The 21,320-nt window shown below is 41.1% G+C and overlaps 1 protein-coding gene across 1 annotated transcript in view; it reads right to left on the bottom strand.

Moving 5' to 3' along the window:
* Positions 1-608: 608 nt before the first annotated feature.
* The window catches only part of LOC128869642 (uncharacterized), a 151,597-nt gene continuing 130,885 nt past the window's right edge, over positions 609-21,320 (bottom strand). The window contains exon 8 of the mRNA XM_054112213.1: positions 609-11,360. Within this exon, the coding sequence (XP_053968188.1) occupies positions 11,263-11,360 (98 nt within the window). The 3' untranslated portion in view covers positions 609-11,262. The remainder of the gene's footprint in view (positions 11,361-21,320) is intronic.

The following is a 21,320-nucleotide window of genomic DNA, read 5'->3' as shown; positions in this document are numbered from 1 at the left end:
GACTAATTTTAATAAGACGCCAATTATATGTGCTGAAAGGCTAATTGTGACGTTAAGGTAAAAAATAATTTAAAATATATTTAGTTTTATGCCTTTTATTGATTATTACTTCTCATTTAATTACTTGTTTATCGACTGTCTTAACTTAATTAACGTGCCAAAGCATAGACAGAACAAACAAACAAAAACCACGGTAACTAGCAAGCGATTCGTCTTCAAATTCAGTACAGCAGGGTTTGAAGCTGATTGCTTGCGTTTCGTCTTCATCTTCGTCTTCGTCACAGCGCGCACTATGCGTACGAGCGAGCGAATTCATACGATTTGTTCTGCACGGTTTTTCGTCTTCAGTTTCGTATTCATCTTCGTCTTCGTCTCAGCGTGCACTGTGTTTGCAACCTTATGTAGAGTATACACGCTCCAACCTTTGTATCAACACGTTGTACAATGAGTTGGACGGCCGTTTAGTACACAAACGTCCCAAAATGATATACAACACGTTGTCCACCAACTTTATTATTCTCTTTTTCGTGGTGTTGAACATTCGCAAAATGTAGGAATCAAGTGAAATTGGTTGAATAAAAGTTGTGGAAATTTTATTTTATTTATTATTTTTATTTATTATTTTTTTGTTTTATATTTTTAATTTTTTTTTATATATTTGCATTTCATTTTTTTTGCCCGAACCACTAAAAAGAGAAACTCATTGTGGAACCGCTAACTCGTCCCGCAAAAACTTGAAACATTTTAATTTTCATGCAACCGTTGGACTAACATGGAAATCAGCTGTAGTGCATACTATACATGATATAACCGTGTATCCAACATGTCCATGTTGATATACAGGTTGGAGCGTGTACACCGCAGGGTGTGGGAATAGGTCACGAAACAGTCCGAAGAGTTCTCTTAAAACTCATAAAGAAGTGCAAGAAAAGTGTTATTACTATCGTATACAAACGTTGACAAACTTTCTAACTTTCTTTTACTCTACTCATGTTTCGCACGCAGTGAAATATTAGGATAATGCTTTTTTCTGATGAGACAAAGATAACGCTCTATAATAGCAGAGAATGTTAATGCAATGATAAGGTGCAAATGTTACTGTGAGCTTTTTTTAGTACAATTGAGATTTGAAAGATTTGAAGTAAGGGAATTTAGCATTCCGAGTTTATAGACACCTCACTGACTTTTGCCCACACAAAAATTAGAAACACCACACATCTTTCACCTCAACACACAACACATTTCTCACCTCGACAATAAACCAATTAAATTTTTACTATTTTCGTATTTTTGAAATAATAAGCGTAAAATTTATTACATAATAAAAAAAAAAAAAAAATTAATAAAAAAAAGTTTGCGCCGGGAATTGAAATCGAGTCTAACATGTGGCGAGGAAAAATAGGCGGTGCGTTTATTTCTTCGACTGCTTATTTTTTTACCATTTTGTTATTTTTGAAATGATAAGCGGATACATAAAATTTATTACAAATTTTCACGATTAGATACATTAAAAAAAAAAATTTAAAAACGAAAAAAAAAAAATTTGCGCCGAGAATTGATGGCGAGTCACGTGGGGAGGATAAATACGCAGAGCGTTTATTTCTGCGCCTGCGTTGTGAACAAAAGGTTTGTGATGTCTACGTAGATATGTATGCGCGCGACGCGAATAAGTTTTAATAAATTCTGAAGGTAATTCATGAAGTTTTTCATTACATACATTCATACTCTATATGTACATAAATGATGGTATATGACAATATACATAATATGTATGTATGTACATGTCAGAAAATAAAACGGTTTAAGATAAATCAACACTTATTTTATATTGTATGTCACTTTATAGTTAATGTATTCGACAGCATTTACATACATATGTATGTATGTATGTACATTTGTATATGAAAAACAATAATGCACAAGCGTAAGAACATCATCTTCCTTTCATACATATGTACATATGCATGTATGCCCAATAACCTTGATTTATGTACATATGTACACATGTCACAGCACATCACATTCTTACAAGAAATCAAATACACATACGCACTAGTGAACGAGTGTCTTTCTAACAAGTGCAAAAACAATTTTGCTCTATGTATGTATATATAACCACTTTATGTCCTAGCATATATACATACATACATATATACCTACTTGCCTTCTAAACTTCCTACAAAATAATTGTATTCATATGTTACTACATCCATGCACGTTCATACATTCATGCATATATGCGCGAGCACAGCGCTCCCTTCTTGATTCCGTGTACTTTTGTCTTTCACCAGTCGATATTCCTAATATTGTACTTACAAAAACACAATATTTTGATAGACGCAAATGCAACAGCAAGCGCAACGCGATGGCCGCTTTGCCACCACACATTCTAAAATGTTCTAGAACACAACAAACACACATACCTCACATGTGCATGTCGCCCGAAGCTAAATTCTAAGCCTAGCGACTACGAAAACAAAATACATTCGTAGACGCAGTCGCAGCGGCCATGATTCTATCAGCGACGGCGCTGAACAATTTTAGAACAAAAACAAAAAGTTCATTCATAAGTTTCGAGCTCATATTTCAATTTCATTCGTAAACGAGCCGCCCATATGCCAATTTTCGCGACCACTCGAAAATAGTCAATATTGGAATATTTCGCGTGGAATTATTTGCCAATATTTGATAAATCTTGAATTTTTGTCATGTCGAGTGGCCGCGGATCCGTATTTATGTATGTAAATATGTCTTCTAACTATGCGACAGTCGCGAGTTAATGCGACTTCCAGCGAATCACACATTGCTGTCCGCAAAGCCGCATATATGTACCTTATGATCACAAAGTACCGGGAATGTTTAAATTAAACAAAACAGAGTTAAATTTAAGGCAAATTTATATTATCTCCTTCAAAATATAACCCGTCTGAAGCAACACACATGTGCCAACGTTTAACCCAGTCCTCCAAACACCCCCGGCAGGCCGATTTTTATTCTCTTTGGTCAGTGCGATGGCGCGTTATCATCATGCAAAATCTGAGAATTGTTTGCTCACATTTCCGGCGGTTTGCAACACACAGCATCTCTCTAAGGTTTCAAAACGGATAAATAATATTCTCTATTGACTGTCTGGCCCGATGGAAGGTACTCATGGTGGACTATGCCTTGGCAATCGAAGGAAACAGTCAACATCACCTTCCCGGTTCTTTTTGCTCATAGGGTATACATATCCCATCTTTTCACTGACGGACAAGAAGACGGTCGCAGTTGTTGTTTTTTATATGCATACATTTTGCGTTCGTTGAAGGTTTGTATATATTTGTATACATATGCGTGTATGCGCGTTTGGCTTTCTGGATGCATCCATGGATATTAGAATATTTTCTCATCAATATGTGTATGTAAGTAGTTCAGATTTGACTGAAGAGATTTAATATAGGACTGCATATTCATATGATTGCCTTTATGGCTGTTTTACATATAAATTAATTCAAAAGAAGTATGAATAATGTTATATAGAAAATAAATTTCTAAATAACAGGTATTAGAAAAACCTGAATACACTATTTTAAATCAATTCTAATTAAACCAAATATAAAAAATGAAATAAAAATATCGAACAAAAAACTGTGTACAGGACTTGAACCTGAGTCAAATATGGGACGATGTACTGCATACGCAACACGTCTTTCACTATTGCGCTAAACTATAATTACTAATGAACCTTTCTAAATCACTCATTTATTCGATTCGCAGTTTTATATGCACATAATCTGCGTTAGTTGAAAGTTTGTATGCGTAATTATATGCATATGTGTCTGTGTATGCGCGTTTGGCTTTCTGGACGGATATTAGAATGATATTTTCTCATCAATATAATTTGGATTTGATGAAAGAGATTAAAGACGTATGTACATATTTTCTGTTTTGATTGATTTATATAAAAATCAGGTCATATCCAGTATGAACTATTTTATACCGAAAAGAAATTTCCATTTATGAAATACAAAAAAAACAGTATTTTAAAGAAATTTTAATTAAAATAAACTCAACAATTTTACCAAACTTTCCTGGTTTCAATTGTAAAAAAAAAATGTGCAAGAAAAAAAAAAATGACTTCAGGACTTGAACCTGAATTAAATACGTGCCAAAAAACAAAACGAATAATTCCGCCGACTTTAGCTTCTGCACCACAAATTAACTGCCGCGCGGCCTTCTTAATCGCAAATTTATTCGCTTCGCTGTGGGTTATTTCATGCCATGTCGATTTCCTTAGTAGTGTGCCGAAAAATCTTATGAACTTCCTCAGTAGTTTGGTAAACGCAGAAAAAATCTGAATTCCTGTCCTAGCGTGGTAAGTAAATATAGAAACCCTCCACTCGCGTGGTAAATATCTGCAATTCTCCACTCGTAAGCAAAGTTGAATTTGAAGTTACCTTATAATGAATCTACAAATTAGAACTTGAAAAAAGCTCATTTAACATTTGCTCCTTCTCATTGCATTAACATTCTCTGATAATAGATACCGGCATCGGCATTTGCTAACATAATAAGTAGAGCAGAATTCGTGGAAATATAGTCCCACTCACACTACGGGATGAAATGCAAGCACAATGCGTTATCTTTGCTCACAGATTATTTCATGTAAGCACTTGTTTATGTTGTGGCGGCGGCTAGTCGCTTGGTTAACGGTATTTTGAATTTCTGGTTTATGTAACTAGCGAACAGTTATTGTTCTATGCAATTTTTAGTATGTTTGTGATAGACAAGTGGGCAATATAAAAATTTACAAAAAATTTGCCGACGTACTACGATTGAACAGCGTGAACTGGTCATCAAGTATTTTCAAAGCGGAAAGTCGCAGCGAAAAATTGCGGAAATAGGTTGTTTGAGTAGTGCTACAGTACAAAGTATCATTGAACGCTTCGTTCATGAAAATCGGGTGCAAAATAAAGGCGGATGTGCCCCAAATAAAATTTTTGAGGAACGTGATGAGCGTTAAATTCTTCGAAAAATAAAAGAAACCCCAATGCTATCGGCTCCAAAACTGCTAAACGAAATTCCGCAGGAAGTGGGCAAATCATGTTGCGTCGAAACAGTACGACGGGTACTACGTGAAAAGGACTTTAATGGTCGAGTAGCACGAACGAAGCCATTCATAAATAAATCAATTGAGCCGAGTTGCCTTCTCCAGAGAACTCGAAATTAAAGATTTGACTTCTGGCAAACGATAATATTTTCTGACGAGTCCAAATTCAACCCCCCTTTGGGGAACACCTCCCAGATATGGAAGGTTGGAGAGTAGGTCTCCCGCGAACCACACAGGTCGAAGACGTAAACTTCGTCAAAAAAACTCCCTCAACCCAAGGTGTGATGCGACCTGTGCCTATTGGGTGGGTTTGGCAGCCGGGGGACTAAATAAGGCTGTCTTCGTACGGAGCGCATCTGATATCAGGCCGCCCCAGGTTGTAACGGTGGCCTTGCCATGGTATGGGGCGCTGCCATGGTTGACCGGATATTTCCCCTTTATCCCCTTTCGTCACCGCTCATGGATCAGGTCGCAGTTGCCTCCAAACCTATCAAGCGATTTAGTGAGGTGGCACGGAACCATCTTCAAATGGCATTGGTAGACGAAACCTCGAACCGCGGAAAACCAGTTCTTGACAAATGGTCAGAGATTGAGGCACGTTTGTCTCGCATAGTCGTTGACTATGTCATGGCGAACCCGGAGGGCCAAACACCAGGTTTCGACTCGGTGGAGGTAGTCCGCGGTTACCGTGTCATTAAATGCGATGACCAATTCTCACTGCATTTTCTGACAAACGTGATTGGTAAAATCCAGAACAGCTGGGAAGGCTTGAAACTCAAGCTAATTCCGGCTAGCGAGATTTCACGAATGCAGAGGGCTCGCATCTGGGTACCAAACATGGAGGTTGAAGCCAATCAACTAATCCCCTACCTTCAGGCGCATAATCGCTCGGTGTCGAAAGCGGAGGCTCCGCAAAGGCACAGCAGGTCTTTCCTCCTTCTAATTACAGAAGAGAGTCTGGAACCACTGGAGAAAGTGGGAAAAAAAACTTCGGTTTGGCATTAGAAAGATCCAGCTGAAGATATTCCGTTCTGCAAACCCGGAAGAGGAGCAGGATGAGGTCGATGGTGCCAACGAACTGCTGACTGGCATGCAGCTTGATGACACCGAGTCCGAAAAAGGAAACCAATAAACATGGGTTTAAAGGTTGTCCAAATTAATCTGCAACATTCACAGTCTGCAACGGACAACCTAACCGTTCTCCTGGCGGAGGGGGACGTGGACATCGCACTAATTCAGGAACCCTGGGTGCGGAGCACCGAGGTGAAAGGGTTCACTGAGAAAACCTACAATATCTACTATAAACGGATAGAAGGTAATAGTCCCAGAACACGTATTGTAGCTAAAAAATACTTAAACACATTTTTAATTCCATTATATAGTTCACAGGATGTGACGGCTGTTGAGGTGGAAGCCACTGACGGAGTCAGAATAATGCTTACCTCTATATACATGGCACCCGAAAGACCAGCACCGCCTGAGGAGGCCCGTAAACTTGTGCAGGAAAACCCGAACAAAACCCTGCTTCTCGGATGCGATGCGAATGCAAGGCATACTCTATGGGGAAGCTCCGAAACAAACGACCGAGGGGAGTCTCTTTATGATTTCATAATTAACACTAACTTGTCGGTATGTAACATGGGTAACACTCCCACTTTCACCTTTCCACGTACGGAGTACTTCAGGGGATGGGAGGAAGTGATCGATGTTACCCTAATGTCTGAAAACAGCTCAGTAAGGTTAGACAATTGGAGGGTCTCTGATAAAAGGTCTTTTTCGGATCACAGCTGGATCCTGTACGATCTGGATCTTAATGTTGATCCGCCCTTAAATAAATAAATAATTGGCGCGTACACTTCTGTTAGGTGTTTGGCCGAGCTCCTCCTCCTATTTGTGGTGTGCGTCTTGACATTGTTCCACAAATGGAGGGACCTACAGTTTCAAGCCGACTCCGAACGGCAGATATTTTTATGAGGAGCTTTTTCATGGCAGAAATACACTCGGAGGTTTGCCATTGCCTGCCGAGGGGCGACCGCTATTAGAAAAATGTTTTTATTAATTTTGCCTTCACCGAGATTCGAACTAACGACCTCTCGGTGAATTCCGAATGGTAATCACGCCCTTACCGTATAAAAATCCACTAAGAACCAACTGGAAAAGGTTCAGAAACATAGTCAATAAAAGGATAGGAGAGATTCCTATCCACAAAATCACTTTCACCGAAAACCTTGAGAGTAGGGTCACAACACTGGAGAAAGCATTTAGGAGGGCCTACAAAACGTCCTGCCCCATAAAATTTAGCAAAAAATCCCATCCTCCTCGGTGGAGCAGTGAGCTCTCAAAAAGAAAAATCTAGATCAACGTTTAACCTCAGCTACTCGACAGGAAATTGGCAATTGTACAAAGAGAGTCGGAGACAGCACAAGAAGGTAATTAGGGCCGCTAATAAAGAGAGCTGGAGCGAATTTTTTTCGTCAATCGAATCCACCAGGGATTCTGCCAGGCTTAGCCGTTTTCTGTCCAAAGATCATTCAATGGCTTCTTGGGTCAAGAAGCCTGATGGTACTTAGACAGCTACGACAGAAGAATCGCTAGAACTTCTGCCAAACACGTATTTCCCGGGGTGCAGCGTCCACGAAAGTGGGAGGGGAAGTATCATGCGGACAATATAATCCACAGCACCTTGCAAAAGAAATAATTACAAAGGAGAAAGTTGCATGGGCAATTAAATCTTTTTCACCTTTTAAATCTCCGGGGCCAGATGGGATCATCCCAAAGATGTTACAGGAACCCTTGGACTGTATCCTACCATGGCTAGAAGAAATTTTCAAAGCGTGTTTAAACCTAGGTCATATTCCAGATAGTTGTAAACTAGTCAAGGTCGTCTTCATTCCAAAAATAGGCAGGAGGGGACATGAATCAGCGAAGGACTATAGGCCAATCAGTCTTTCGTCTTTCCTGTTAAAAACCTTTGAAAGACTTTTGGATATATATCTTAGAAGCTCTTTGGAGAGCTCTGGTATATCTACTGCACAACATGCGTACCTTAAAGGCAAATCTACGGAGACAGCGCTCCACGAGGTAATCCGAACAATAGAGGGCTCTCTAGAGAACAAACATTATACCATGGCGGCATTCTTGTATATAGAAGGCGCCTTTAACAATGTTAGTACAGATGCGATCCAACGGGCATTGATAGACTTAGAGGTGGACAATTGCATCAGTATTTGGGTCATCTCTATACTAGAAACCAGGATCATCAAAGCTAATATGGGTAATATCAGTCTAACCAAGAAGGTCCACAGAGGCACCCCACAGGGGGGAGTATTATCTCCACTTCTCTGGTTATGCGTTATTAGCAAAGTCTTAACAAAACTTAATAAAGGTGGGGTAAAAGCGGTGGCGTACACTGATGATGTGGTGTTAATGGCGTCAGGACTGTGTCCTAATACGATCAGTGGGGTCATCCAAAGGGCATTAGGCGAGCTTAACTCTTGGGCCACAGGCTGTGGCCTAGGTTTAAACCCACGTAAAACAGAGCTTATGCTTTTCACCACCAGATATAAGGTACCACCTTTTACCCTACCAAATATTAACGGATAAACTCTCCCACTATCACCCAGCGCAAAGTACTTAGGGGTAATTCTGGACTCTAAACTAAGCTGGAAATTAAATGTTGAAGAACGGGTAAGGAAGGCAGAAATTGCTTTATATGCCTGTAAACGTATGCTTGGAAAAAGATGGGGTCTTCAACCTAAGCATACATTATGGTTGTATAAGACGGTAATACGACCTATTTTATCGTATGGTTCGGTAGTTTGGTGGAAGGCTCTAGGGAGAGAGTACAATACCAAACTACTCGGCAGAATACAAAGATCAGCCTGTGCCATAACGGTCGGTGCAATCAGATCATGTCCTTGAGAGGCTCTCAATGCACTGACACACGTTATTTAATTGACCTACATATTAAGAAGACGGCAACCATGAGTGCATTTAGGTTGAATGAAGCGGGTCGCTGGAGAGAAAAAACTTATGGTCATGCCAATCTATTATTGCGACAAACTCAGTTAATCTCGGTGAGAACTGACTACATCGTCCCGACGGTAACATTCAATACGAATTTTCCCACTATCTTTCCATCTAAAGAAGAATGGAATAAGGGATTCTCTCTAAACAACTTCGACACTACAGCCTATGCGGATGGAAGTAAAATGGGCTACGGTGTTGGAGCTGGTATATATTCTCACAGATTTAAAATAGAATCTTTGCGTCTCCCTAATACCAGCAGTGTCTTCCAGGCGGAAGTACTGGCAATTGGGGAAGCTTGTAGGCTACTAATCGCAGATTTCTCTTTTAGGGGTAATATCGCTATTCTCTCGGATAGCCAAGCTGCAATCCAGGGACTGGGTTCGGCTACAACAACCTCTAAAGTGGTGGAACAAAGTAGGAATAGCCTCACCATCATGAGTGAAAACCATAAAGTTACCTTAATCTGGGTCCCGGGACATCGGAACATTGAAGGTAACGAAAAAGCAGATGAACTGGCAAGAGGGGGATCTGCCATGAATAACACTCTTGCAGAATCGGTATTCACACCATTAGGTGCAGTCAAGAGTACAATTTCCCAAAAATACCTCCGAATCGCGGACTGTAGGTGGAAAGTCCAGACGAAATGCAAAATTAGCAGAACGTTATGGCCCACCTACAACCTCAAGCAATCGTCGGTATTAACAAGAATGAAACTACGGGACTCCTGGAGACTAACGGCAGTCATAACTGGCTTTTGGTCTATCGGAGAACAAGCAGTCAAAATGGGTATCCCTCACAATACATACTGTCACAGTTGCAAACAACCGGAGAAAAAGGAGACAATCTTCCATTTCCTCTGTGAATGCCCTGCCCTATGAAAGGACAGAATGTTAGCCCTGGACCAACCGCTCTTCGAGAATCTCGAACAACTATCTGGCGTAGACGTTAACAACCGCACAGACTGGATATAGTTATGCTGTAAATAACTGTTAAACAAGTTGGTAACGAGGATGTGGCAACAAAATGGCGCGGAAGCGCTAGTTGGATTCTGGAAGAATCACCGCTTTAACCAACCAACCAACCAATTCAACCCATTCGGCTCAGATGGAATGTCTTACGTTCGGCGGAAACCTAATACAGAGCTCCACAAAAGCAACATAAAACCGACTATGAAACATGGTGGTGGCAGTGTAATATATAGTATGGGTATGTATCATATGTCAGCAGCCGGAATAGGAAATTTAGTGTTTGTCGCGGGTATTATGGACAAAACAATGTACCTCAATATTATAAAAGATAATCTACTCCAAAGTGCTGCGAAACTTGGAATACATCAAGATTTCCGTTTCTACCAGGACAATGACCCTAAACATAAAGCGGCAATCGTGCAGACATGGTTCATATGGAACTGTCCACATTTAATGCAACCACCGGCTCAATTACCGGACATGAACGTCATCGAGAATTTATGGTCTGGAAACAAAATTTCGCACACATCACATAAGCAATAGAGATCAGGTAAAAACCGCAATTTTAGAGGAGTGGAACAAAATCGGACCGGAAGTAACAAAACAGCTAGTGGAGTCAATGCCAGAAAGGTTAAAAGCTGTTAATAAAGCCAAGGGATACCACACAAAGTACTGAATAATTTTTAAATCATTAGTTTAACTTACATTTAAGAAAAAATGAGTACTGCATGAAATAAGCTGTGACATAAAATTTTGAACTGTTTTTTGGTCTTTTATATATCTTATTTAAAGCTTAAAAAAATATTTGAAGTACTGCCATTTTTATACTGCCATTGCGTATAAATTATATCATATTTAAAATTTTTCAAAAATGGTTTTAGCTTTCAAATACAGCATTCGAAGTTTTAGTTGTTCGCCTGCATGAAATAAGCCACTGTAGGTACATTACCTTCTACATATTACATCTATCCCACAGGAGCAGTGAATTTTTCTGAAATAAAAGTTCTAGAAGGAAATATAATCAGATGACTTTTACGATCCATTGGCAAGGTCATTTCGTTAGATTATCCCCAAAAATTTGTATGAATAAAGTTTTGATTTCCTCGCTGTACGGAATGTTGCACCGTCTTGCTGAGAGTATTAATTTTGACTTGAGAAAGAAAAAAGTTAGAGTAGTTAGTACGCAACTTCAAAACCGAAGCAAAGTCTTGGGGATGAACCGTCGTCTTTTAACTGTTTCATTCCCTTCTTAATGAAATTTGTACAGTCTATATCTAACAAGTAAAAAGATAAATAAATACGATAAAAAGAAGTAAATGAATACTATAAATAAATACAGAACTCAGAATATTTTAATATAAACGGGATAAAATCGTTTACGATTTTTATTTCTAACTTTAAGATCATTATGTATATATAAAATTCAGGCACTAATGTTGCTGGTCTTCAACACATTAAAATAATTGTGATCATGGTTGTTATTAGATTCCGTAAATATTTAAATCATAAATAAAAAAGAACATTGCCAAGCAAATATCAAATTTGGTTTAATATGATAAGATTATTTTCAATAAATACACGTTTATTTATCTATTTATTTAGATATTAATATTTATTTATTTCCATAGACTTTTCGGGGAAGCATCCATAAATTGAGATGAAGTTTTTCTATGATACATTGCGTAGTTTGGGCACGGTTTGGTTAATTACCCAATGATTGTCCAGAATTGTTCAAACATTAATTTAAAATAAAATGTAAAAATTTGTGTACACAAATTTATTACTAAACTTGGAAAAAAGTATACATTAGTTACTCTCATTCTGCCTTAAAGCAGTTATTTAACAAATCTTTTATTGATTGAAATTTATCAAAAACTAGGATCGCTCATACATCGAAATTTCGACGTCATTCGACGTTATATAAATACGAAGAGCAAAATTTAGTCATACCTTTTTTTAGTATTTATCTTTATCTATATATATAAAAATTAAGCCGAAAAAAAGTGTGCATTTGTCGCCGGTAATCTCAGCAACGTGTGTAAGGAAAACAATGAAAGTTTCACACATTGTTGGTGTTTCTTTGGCAAAGGTTTCTGTGAAGTTTGGTTGAAATCCGATAACGCGTGTGTGGGCGGTGCGTCGGTTAAGTGAGTGTGTTTTTGCTATTTGCCGCACGTATTTTTTGTACCGCACATAGCATTCATTAGAATTGAATACATTTTGGTCGTGTGTGTCTGGGCCGATTATTATGAAATTTGGTATATATAAATATTTTTCCACGGTGAAGGTTAGTATAATATGCTTATTGATTCCACTCGCCATCAGGTGGCGCTGCCGAAGGCCAAACGAGGACCCGGGTAACCCTAGGATGTGTTTTTAAAATGTGGGTATCAAATCAAAGCTACTGATGAGTGCTTTAATACAGAGTATCTCTGAGATCTCTGAGTGACCAGGGTCTCGAGATATAGCCGAAAAGGTGGACCAAGGTACCCTTGGATGTGTTTGTACAATATGGGTATCAGATGGAAGCTGTTGATGAAAGCTTTTAAGTGAAGTAATTTTTACTGACTGTTTCCGGGATAAAGAAAGGAGATGGAGCTGGAGATGGAAGATGAAAAGGAATAGCTACAGGAAGAGGAAGAGGAAGACCACTTATTATTAAAAATTAAAAAAAAAATTATAAAAAAAATTTAAAATATTACATATACGCTTATTATATAAACGTTAATCTGAAGTCAGTTATAGTGCAAAATTCATTGTATCATTGCCGGCGTGATTGGTGATCGTTTCCTTAATTTTTTGCAGAAAGGTTATGCTAATATGAGATAGGTATTACCTATATCATTCATATATTTACGTATTACCTGTGTACTCACAAATATACGGTTGAAGCAAATAGGTATATGCCAGTTTTTTTACTTCGCCTGGAAAAGTTTATATAAATTTAAGAAGAGTAAATAGAACTTCTTTTATATCAGACTTCACGCAAAAAAGTCATTTGCACCTCAACACATAGCTGGGTTAAAGCGGGGGGGAACAGTTCTCTTCTCCTTCTCCGCTTTTTCGCACACGTAATTGTATGGGATGAGTGCACGATGGCACATAAAAAGTCACTGGAAGCGCTTGATAGGACATCACGAGATTTACGTAGTAAAAATGAAATGTTTGGTCGTGCCTTAGTGCTGCTGGCAGGTGATTTTAGACAAACACTGCCTGTTATTCCTCGAGCAACTGTAGCAGATGAATTGGCTGCATGTTTGAAATCATCATATTTGTGGAGACATGTTCAAACACTCAAACTAACTACAAATGTACGTGTTCTAATGCAAAATGATCCATCAGCTGCTGAGTTTTCACAGCAATTATTGGATATTGGAAATGGCAAAGTTCCTGTCGATAATTTAACTGGTTTAATAACTTTACAACCAAACTTTTGTCAAATAAGTCAAACGAAAGAACAGTTAATTCAAAGTATTTTCCCAAATTTGCCTCAAAATTACAAAAATCATGACTGGCTTAGTGAACGAGCCATCATCGCTGGCAAAAACAAAGATGTGAATGAAGTGAATGCGGCTATTTTGGCTAACATACCAAGTCCAGAACAAACATATCGATCCGTTGACACTGTTACAAATCAAGATGATATTGTAAATTATCCCACTGAATTTTTGAATTCCCTTGATTTACCTGGATTACCGCCACACGTGCTAAACTTGAAAATAGGAGCACCGATTATTATGTTGAGAAACATAAATCAACCACGACTATGTAATGGCACTCGATTAACAGTTAAGAGATTGATGAATAACGTCATTGAAGCAACAATTTTGAATGGAAAATACTCTGGTGAAGACGTTTGAATTCAAACGGCATATCCGATGGTATCATTGGTATTCGCGGTATTAATTTCCTGTTCGCTTTGCATCCGCCATTACTATTAATAAGTCACAAGGCCAAACTTTATCAATTTGTGGTATTGATTTAGAATACCCATGTTTTTCTCATGGCCAACTTTATGTTTCATGCTCAAGAGTTGGTAAGCCATCGGTATTGTTCATTTATTCAACAACGCATGGAAAAACGAAGAATATTGTATACCAAAGAGCAGTACAATAAAAAAAGTAATAAAGTAAATCACATCAAACGTTTTTTAATTGCTACTGCTATTTAAAACGTCTTTCATTACTATTCATGCGCGAGAATTTTTATAAAAAACACACAGTATTTTTCTTAATTAATTTAATTAATTAATCTAGGTTTTTTTAAAGACGACCAGCGGAACGGGCGGGTTTTCGCTAGTAGTCTTAGAAAAAATTTGGAATATATATAAATGGATAACTTATGCTGAAACTTTTTACATGATATATGTCAATAGATGTAGTAAAATTAAATGTGAAAAATATCCCATTTTACCTGTATTAAGCGATCCTATATTTGTGTATTTCAAATATCATAATTTCTTTTTATTCATGAATTGGAAACATTTAATTTCACGTATAACGGAAAAAATTTTTTTTTTTTTGAAAAACCATAATAAAAAACAATCATTAATTAATCCACGACTGAATGAAATTTATAATAGTATTGATTCACAATATATAAGTTTCCAGTTGTTTCATCAACTTTTATATCATGATACATATCATGTGATTAATTTTATCTGCACCTATTCACTTATGGATCAATTTTAATACATTGTGCAAACCGTTGTTATTGTTGTTTTAACAGCATAGTTAGCCCTGTGAGTGTAAGTATATCATCGGTCGTCTTCGTCTAGCTCATCTAGGGGTAGGCCCAGGAAACATGCCGTTTCGACAGGTTGGGTCCAGAGGGAGAGGGGGGTTAGATGAGTCAATTTGAGGGGGCATGTGAAGAGGTGGTTAGTGTCGTGCGGGGTACCTTCACATGCCGGACATGTGTTTGGTATGTCGGGGTCAATTCTGGATAAGTAGGAGTTTAACCTGCTACAATATCCAGAACGTAAGTGTGCCAATGTTACACGAGTCTCACGGGGAAGCTGGAGCTCTTCATCTGCGATAGGTGGTGGTTGGACTCCGATTACGGCATACACAGGACGGGAGTTCATGAAGGTGGTAACGGTCTCCCGGTGAATGTCGTTTATTGACTGTCTAAATACTGTCCGGTCCAGTAGGTTTCGGTCAGTTTTGTCCTGGAGTTCGTCAGCGTAGTCTAGGAGGTGTCTCCTGACGTGCCTGGGAGGCGGCTCTGGCTCAAGCAGGTGTCTGCAGGGGTGAAACCTGCGGTAACACCCCAGCAGGAACTGCTTGCTGAGCAATTTGTTGTGCTCCGCAACTGGGAGCATTTGTGCCTCGTTGTGTAGGTGTTGGATGGGTGACATCAGGAGGCACCCGGTCGCTGTCCGAATGGCGGTATTTTGACATGTCTGAAGCTTTGTCCACTGCGAATCACTAGTTCCAGGCGACCAGACAGGCGCAGCATAGTTTAGAACCGGCCGGCCAATTGCCTTAAATGTCGAAAGCAACAGTTCTTTGTTTTTGCCCCAAGTGCTGCCGGCCAGCGATTTGAGGACCTTGTTGCGATTTTGGACTTTTGTGGCAATTGCGGTTGTATGCGCAGAGAAGGAGAGCAAGCTGTCAAAGGTTACACCCAAAATTTTGGGGTAATTACAGTCGGAATTGGTGTGTCGTCGACTTTTACCTTAAGGGACAGCTTGACCTCCTTTGTCCAGGTGGTGAAAAGGGTCGCCGTGGACTTGGTGGGGGAAAGATGGAGATTCCTCGCAGTGAAAAAGCGAGAAAGGTCGGTGAGGTAGTTGTTCACTTTGGAACACAGGTCATCGATGTCATTGCCCGACGCCATTATCGTGCAATCGTCAGCGTATGAGATCAGGGAAACTTCCGCTGGTGGTTGGGGGAGCTTCGAGATGTAGAAGTTAAAAAGCAAGGGTGAAAGGACACCAACCTCTTCAGCCCTGGCGAGAGTGTCGACTGATAAATATCATCTAGTAGCGTGGAATGGCTGACTGTATCGAAAGCCTTCTTTAGGTCCAACGCTACTAGGACAGTCCTCTCGCAGGGGCGGTTTTGGTTAAGCCCGCGATTTATCTGGGCGTTTATGGCGGTGAGTGCCGTGGTGGTGCTGTGCACTCGTCGGAATCCGTGCTGATGTGGGGCTGGGGCCAGGTGTGTCGTGTAGAGTGGGAGTAGGAGGGCTTCAAGTGTCTTCACTACTGGGGAAAGGAGAGTTATCGGCCGATAAGACTCCCCATGGTTGGTGGGTTTCCCAGATTTCAGTAGTGGGACCACTCTCCCTGCTTTCCACTTGTCAGGGATGATGAGAGTGGCCAGAGACAAATTGAAGACCCTTGTGAGGTATCCTACTCCCAGGGGTCCCAGATGCTTCAGCATCAGCGCGGTTAATCCGTCAGGGCCAATGGCTTTCGATGATTTCGACTTGTTGATGGCCCCCTGAACCTCATCACCGGAGAAAGTAAGTGGCGCACTGTCGTTCGTCAGTTTATGCAGCCTTCTGGTAACACGACGTTTGGTTCTGTCGCCCGGAGGATGCAGTATGAACAGCCGGCTAAAATAGCTCGCGCATCTCTTCGGGTCCTACGAAGTACAACCGTTGAAGGTGATAGCCACCTTGCCGTTGTGCTTCGTCGGGTTTGACAGGGACCTAACGGTGGACCAGAGCTTACTCACCCCGGAGGTGAGGTTACAAGTTTTCAAGTGCTCAACCCATTTAGTCCGCTTATGTTGATTTACCAGTTGCCGGATCTCCAAATTGAGATCCCTTATGCGGGGATCCCCGGGATCAGCCTGGCGTAGGTGGTCACGCTCGTTCGCTAAACTGGCTGCTTCTGCTGGGAAATGAGGACGGATGTCCTTATAACATCCAGCTGGGATGAAGCGAGCCGCAGCAGCTGTGAGCACCTTGCGGAATGCGCGTTCGCCCACGCGCACATCAGTGGGGATGGGAAGAGCGGCGAAGGTGTCCTCGGTGAATTCCGTGAAGCCGGCCCAATTAGCTTTTTTAAAGTTAAAATAGGACCGGTGATTCGCGGAAACGAAGTCGGCAGGTCTCTCAATCGAGACGATAATGGCCAAGTGGTCTGATGCAAGCGATAGCATAGGTCGCCACGTTATGCTATTTATCAGACCCGCGCTAGCTATTGTTAGGTAAGGCGAGCTGCTACAATTGCCCACTACCCTGGTGGGGGCGTCGTCGTTCACAGTGCTGAATGTCGAGTCGTCTATCTGCTCTGCCAATTGCTGTCCCCTACGATCATTTGGCAGGCTTGAATGCCAAAGATCGTGATGCGCATTAAAGTCACCTACAACCAATCGGTTTTCACCTCTGATGAGCGCACCTATATCAGGGTGATATCCTGCCGGGCAGCAGGTGACAGGGGGTATATATATGTTAAATATTTCGAGCTCGGAATCGTCTGACCGAACAGCTATGCCTTGACATTCTTCTCTGCTGTCCCTGCGGTCGATTCCTTCATCGATGAGACGATACTGCACTGTGTGGTGGACTATAAACGTTAGGCCACCACCATTGTCTCGCTCGCGATCGTGTCTGTGCACGTTATAGCCATCCCTGGTAATCAGAGATGAACTAGCGTGCAACTTTGTTTCTTGGGCCGCAGCTATTTTGATACTGTGCCGGCTCATAAAGTCAACTATCTCGTCGACCTTACTCGTAAGTCCGTTGCAGTTAAACTGGAGAAGCTTGAAGCTTCTCGGTGAGGTCTGTGTAATCCGGGGGGTGAGGGACGCGTGGGGTTGTCTACGTTGGACCTGCTGCGCAATCCACTGTGGTTGTTGCGGCCTGATGGTGGTGGGCGGCCGCGCCTCCGGGGGCGGTAGTGGGTGCAGAGCTCTGCAGCAGGGGGCAACATAGGCAGTTGTCCACTCACGGGTGGTGCGCAGGCCGGAACATCTCCGAAAATGGCACCAGCCACTGCAGGAATTGCATTGGACTGATACCAGATTCCGAGGTATTACGGTCTGACACACGGAACAGACTGTACGGGGGACCAGGAGCTGCTGGTTTGTCCCCGCACTGGGGTTGGAGCAGGAAGGGATGGGAGGGGTTGAAGGGGAGTTGTGTTGCTCCGATAGGCTCCTCACCGTGGAGGTGTGGGTTGTGGTGGCGGTTGGTAGTGCCGGCCTATCAGGGTGTAGTAGCCGTGGAGGCATCAGACGCCAGTTGGCGGGAGCAACACGTTGCCACATACCGTGTGGACCACTCCCTATGCGACTTAAGGCCTGAACAGGTCTTAAGGTGGGTCCACCCGTTGCACTTATTGCACCTAACCGAGGTGGAGTTCGGGTGAAGCCGTTTATGGCAGACGCAGCAGTAGAATACTTCTGGCCCAGGGTTGGATTCGACTCCAGCCCTGAGGAGAAGCATTTGGAGCAGGATTGCTGCGAGAGTTTGCTCCTGTGACGTAAGGGGTGGGGTGATATACGATACACTAGACAGGGCTAGTGCACTGGGGCGGCAGCCCTTGGTCGGGAAAAACCCGAGGCATTCCGGTAACGTAGAACCGGCTGGCATGGGAATTGTGCAAACCGTCTCCACATATGCTATCCATTGGTATATGTTTCAACTTTTTTCTCTGACTATAAATACTAAAAACAGGTACGACAAATTTTTGCTCTCCGTATTAATATATAGATGTTACATGAAAGGTGGACGACTAGTGCAATAATTTTGATTCAAATACACAAGGTGAGGTCCGAAATAAACAAGACGGAGCTAAAATAGAAACGAAAGGAGTTTTGTTCTGATGGCTTGGAATTTATTTATTCAAAATAGACCCTCTGGCCTCGATACACTGTTTTGCGCGATCTAAAAGCTTTTCGGTACAAGCCTTTTGGATGGCCTTTATGGACGCAGAACGTTTTCCTTTCATGTCCAAATGCAATTTTCCGAATAGGAAGAAGTAACAGGGAGCCATATCAGGCGAATACGGTGAGCGATTGATGGTTAAAATGCCATTTATAGGCAAAAAATCAGTCACAAGAATGGTTCGATGAGATGGTGCACTATCATGCAATAAGCGCCAACTTCCTCCTTCGCGGTATTCAGGGCGAATTCGATTAATGCGATGCAACAAGCGCTTCAAAACGCCAACATTGACGGTTTGGCCCATTGGTACGAATTTCTTGTGGACAGTTTCCTTGGAATCATAAAACCAAATGAGCTTCGATGATTTCTGACTTCTCCAATCGCAATTTTTTGGGTGGTGGCTCGTCTGGAACAGTGTTGCCAACGCCAATAAACCTAAGTCGCTAGGGCCAATATCAAAAGTCGCTAGAAAGTCGCTAACTCCATCATGGCGGATCCTAAATTTCATTCTGAGAGGTGCACAAGAGGCGAGCTGCGGACTTACAATTTTTAGATGAATAATAATTAAACCGGTAATACCAACTCTACTGAAATTTGAGATCAACGGAAGTTAGTTTCAATCTCCTGAAATACTGTTTTTTTTTTATTACGATTCGATAGATCTACTAAATTTTCTAACGCTTTGTTAATTTGTGTCTGAAAAACATTTGTGTCTTTAAAATATCATTGGAAAGCATGAGTGATTCAAGAAATGTTGAAAAAGTTATTTACGAAGTTGATCCAGTACTGGATTCAAATGGAAATTTGAAAATTTATAAAATTAATAATATTAACTATTACGCTTTTATAATAAATCCAGGCAAATTATACAACAATTTACTATATTATTATTAATTAAAGTCATGAAATGGATTTATAAAATATATTTAAGCATAGTAAAGAAAAAGTGGCATAAAAAAGCTACGCTTTAAGGGGGAACACCACTGTGACAGCCAAAGAAACAAGTGATTGTTTTTAGGGGGAAAATGAAGGAGTTTGTGGATAGGATTTTTTTTATTTTATTAAATGTCCATTTAAGACTCGCAACCTAAATTTTTATGGAAAAATATTAATTTATAAATTTAAAATTTCAATTATAGATCGATAATTTAGCGACGATAACATGCCAATAGGCAGTGCGCTATTTTATCTATAGTCAGTAAATTGTTACTCTAGAGTATGGAAGGTAAAGGGCATTCACGGGTAATCAAGTTGACAGAAAAGTATTGTATCTATTGCCTAAAACGGTTTTGATTTGCTCTCCAAAAGTCGCCAGATAAGTCGCTAAATCATTTCTGTCGTCAAAACTTTTTTTTTGTCGCCAAGACTCAAGCAAAAGTCGTCAATTCTATCGACAAAGACGCTAAATTGGCAACACTGGTCTGGAACCAGATTCATGCTGGAAACACCACGTTTCATCACCAGTTACAATATTGTAAAGGAAGTTCTCGCCTCTTTTATGAGGTCTTTTGAGTGTTAAACTCTGAGCAATTTAGTTCAGTTAACTTGTGCGGAATGAAACGTGCACAGACTTTTCGTAAGCTCAAATGATCAGTTAAAATGGCAGCTGGTTCTACGTTATCGGAATGACTCGGGTTTTTCCCGACCAAAGACTGGCACCACAGTTAACTAGCCCTGTCTAGAGTACCGTATCTCACCCTCAATATTTCGTCACAGGAGCAATCGCTTGTAGCACGTTTGCTCCGAATACTTCTCTTCAGGGCTGGCGTCGAATCCAACCCTGGACCAGAGGTATTTTACTGCTGCATCTGCCACAAACGGCTCCACCCGAACTCCACCTCGGTTAGATGCAACAAGTGCAAGGGGTGGTGCCATCTTAAGACCTGTTCAGGCCTTAAGACTCGAAGGGAGTGGTCCAAAAGGTATGTAGCCACGTGTTGCTCCCGCCATCAGGCGGCCCCTGCCTCAACGGCGCTACCCTCCTCAGGGCCGGCACTTCGAACTGCCGCCACCCACAACATCTCAACGGCAAGGAGCCCTCATGCTCAAAACAAATCCCCCAACGACCCACAACCCTTCTGCTCCTATCCCAGTGCGGGAACAAACCAGTAGCTCTTGGTCCCCCGCGCATCACGATCTTTGGCATTCAAGCCTAGCAAATTATCCTAGGAGACAACTATTGGCAGAGCAGATAGACGACATCACAATGGCTAGCGCAGTTCTGATAAATAGGATAACCTGGCGACCTTTGCTATCGCTTGCATCAGACCACTTGCCTATTATCATCTCGATCGAGAGACCTGCCGACTTTGTTTCCGCGGATCAACGGTCATACATCAACTTCAACAAAGGTGATTGGACCAGATTCGCGGAATTTACTGAAGACATCT

The sequence above is a fragment of the Anastrepha ludens genome, chromosome X (genome assembly GCF_028408465.1).
Source record: "Anastrepha ludens isolate Willacy chromosome X, idAnaLude1.1, whole genome shotgun sequence".
In the NCBI taxonomy this organism is placed as follows: domain Eukaryota; kingdom Metazoa; phylum Arthropoda; class Insecta; order Diptera; family Tephritidae; genus Anastrepha; species Anastrepha ludens.
This window is presented reverse-complemented; position numbering and strand designations above follow the sequence as displayed.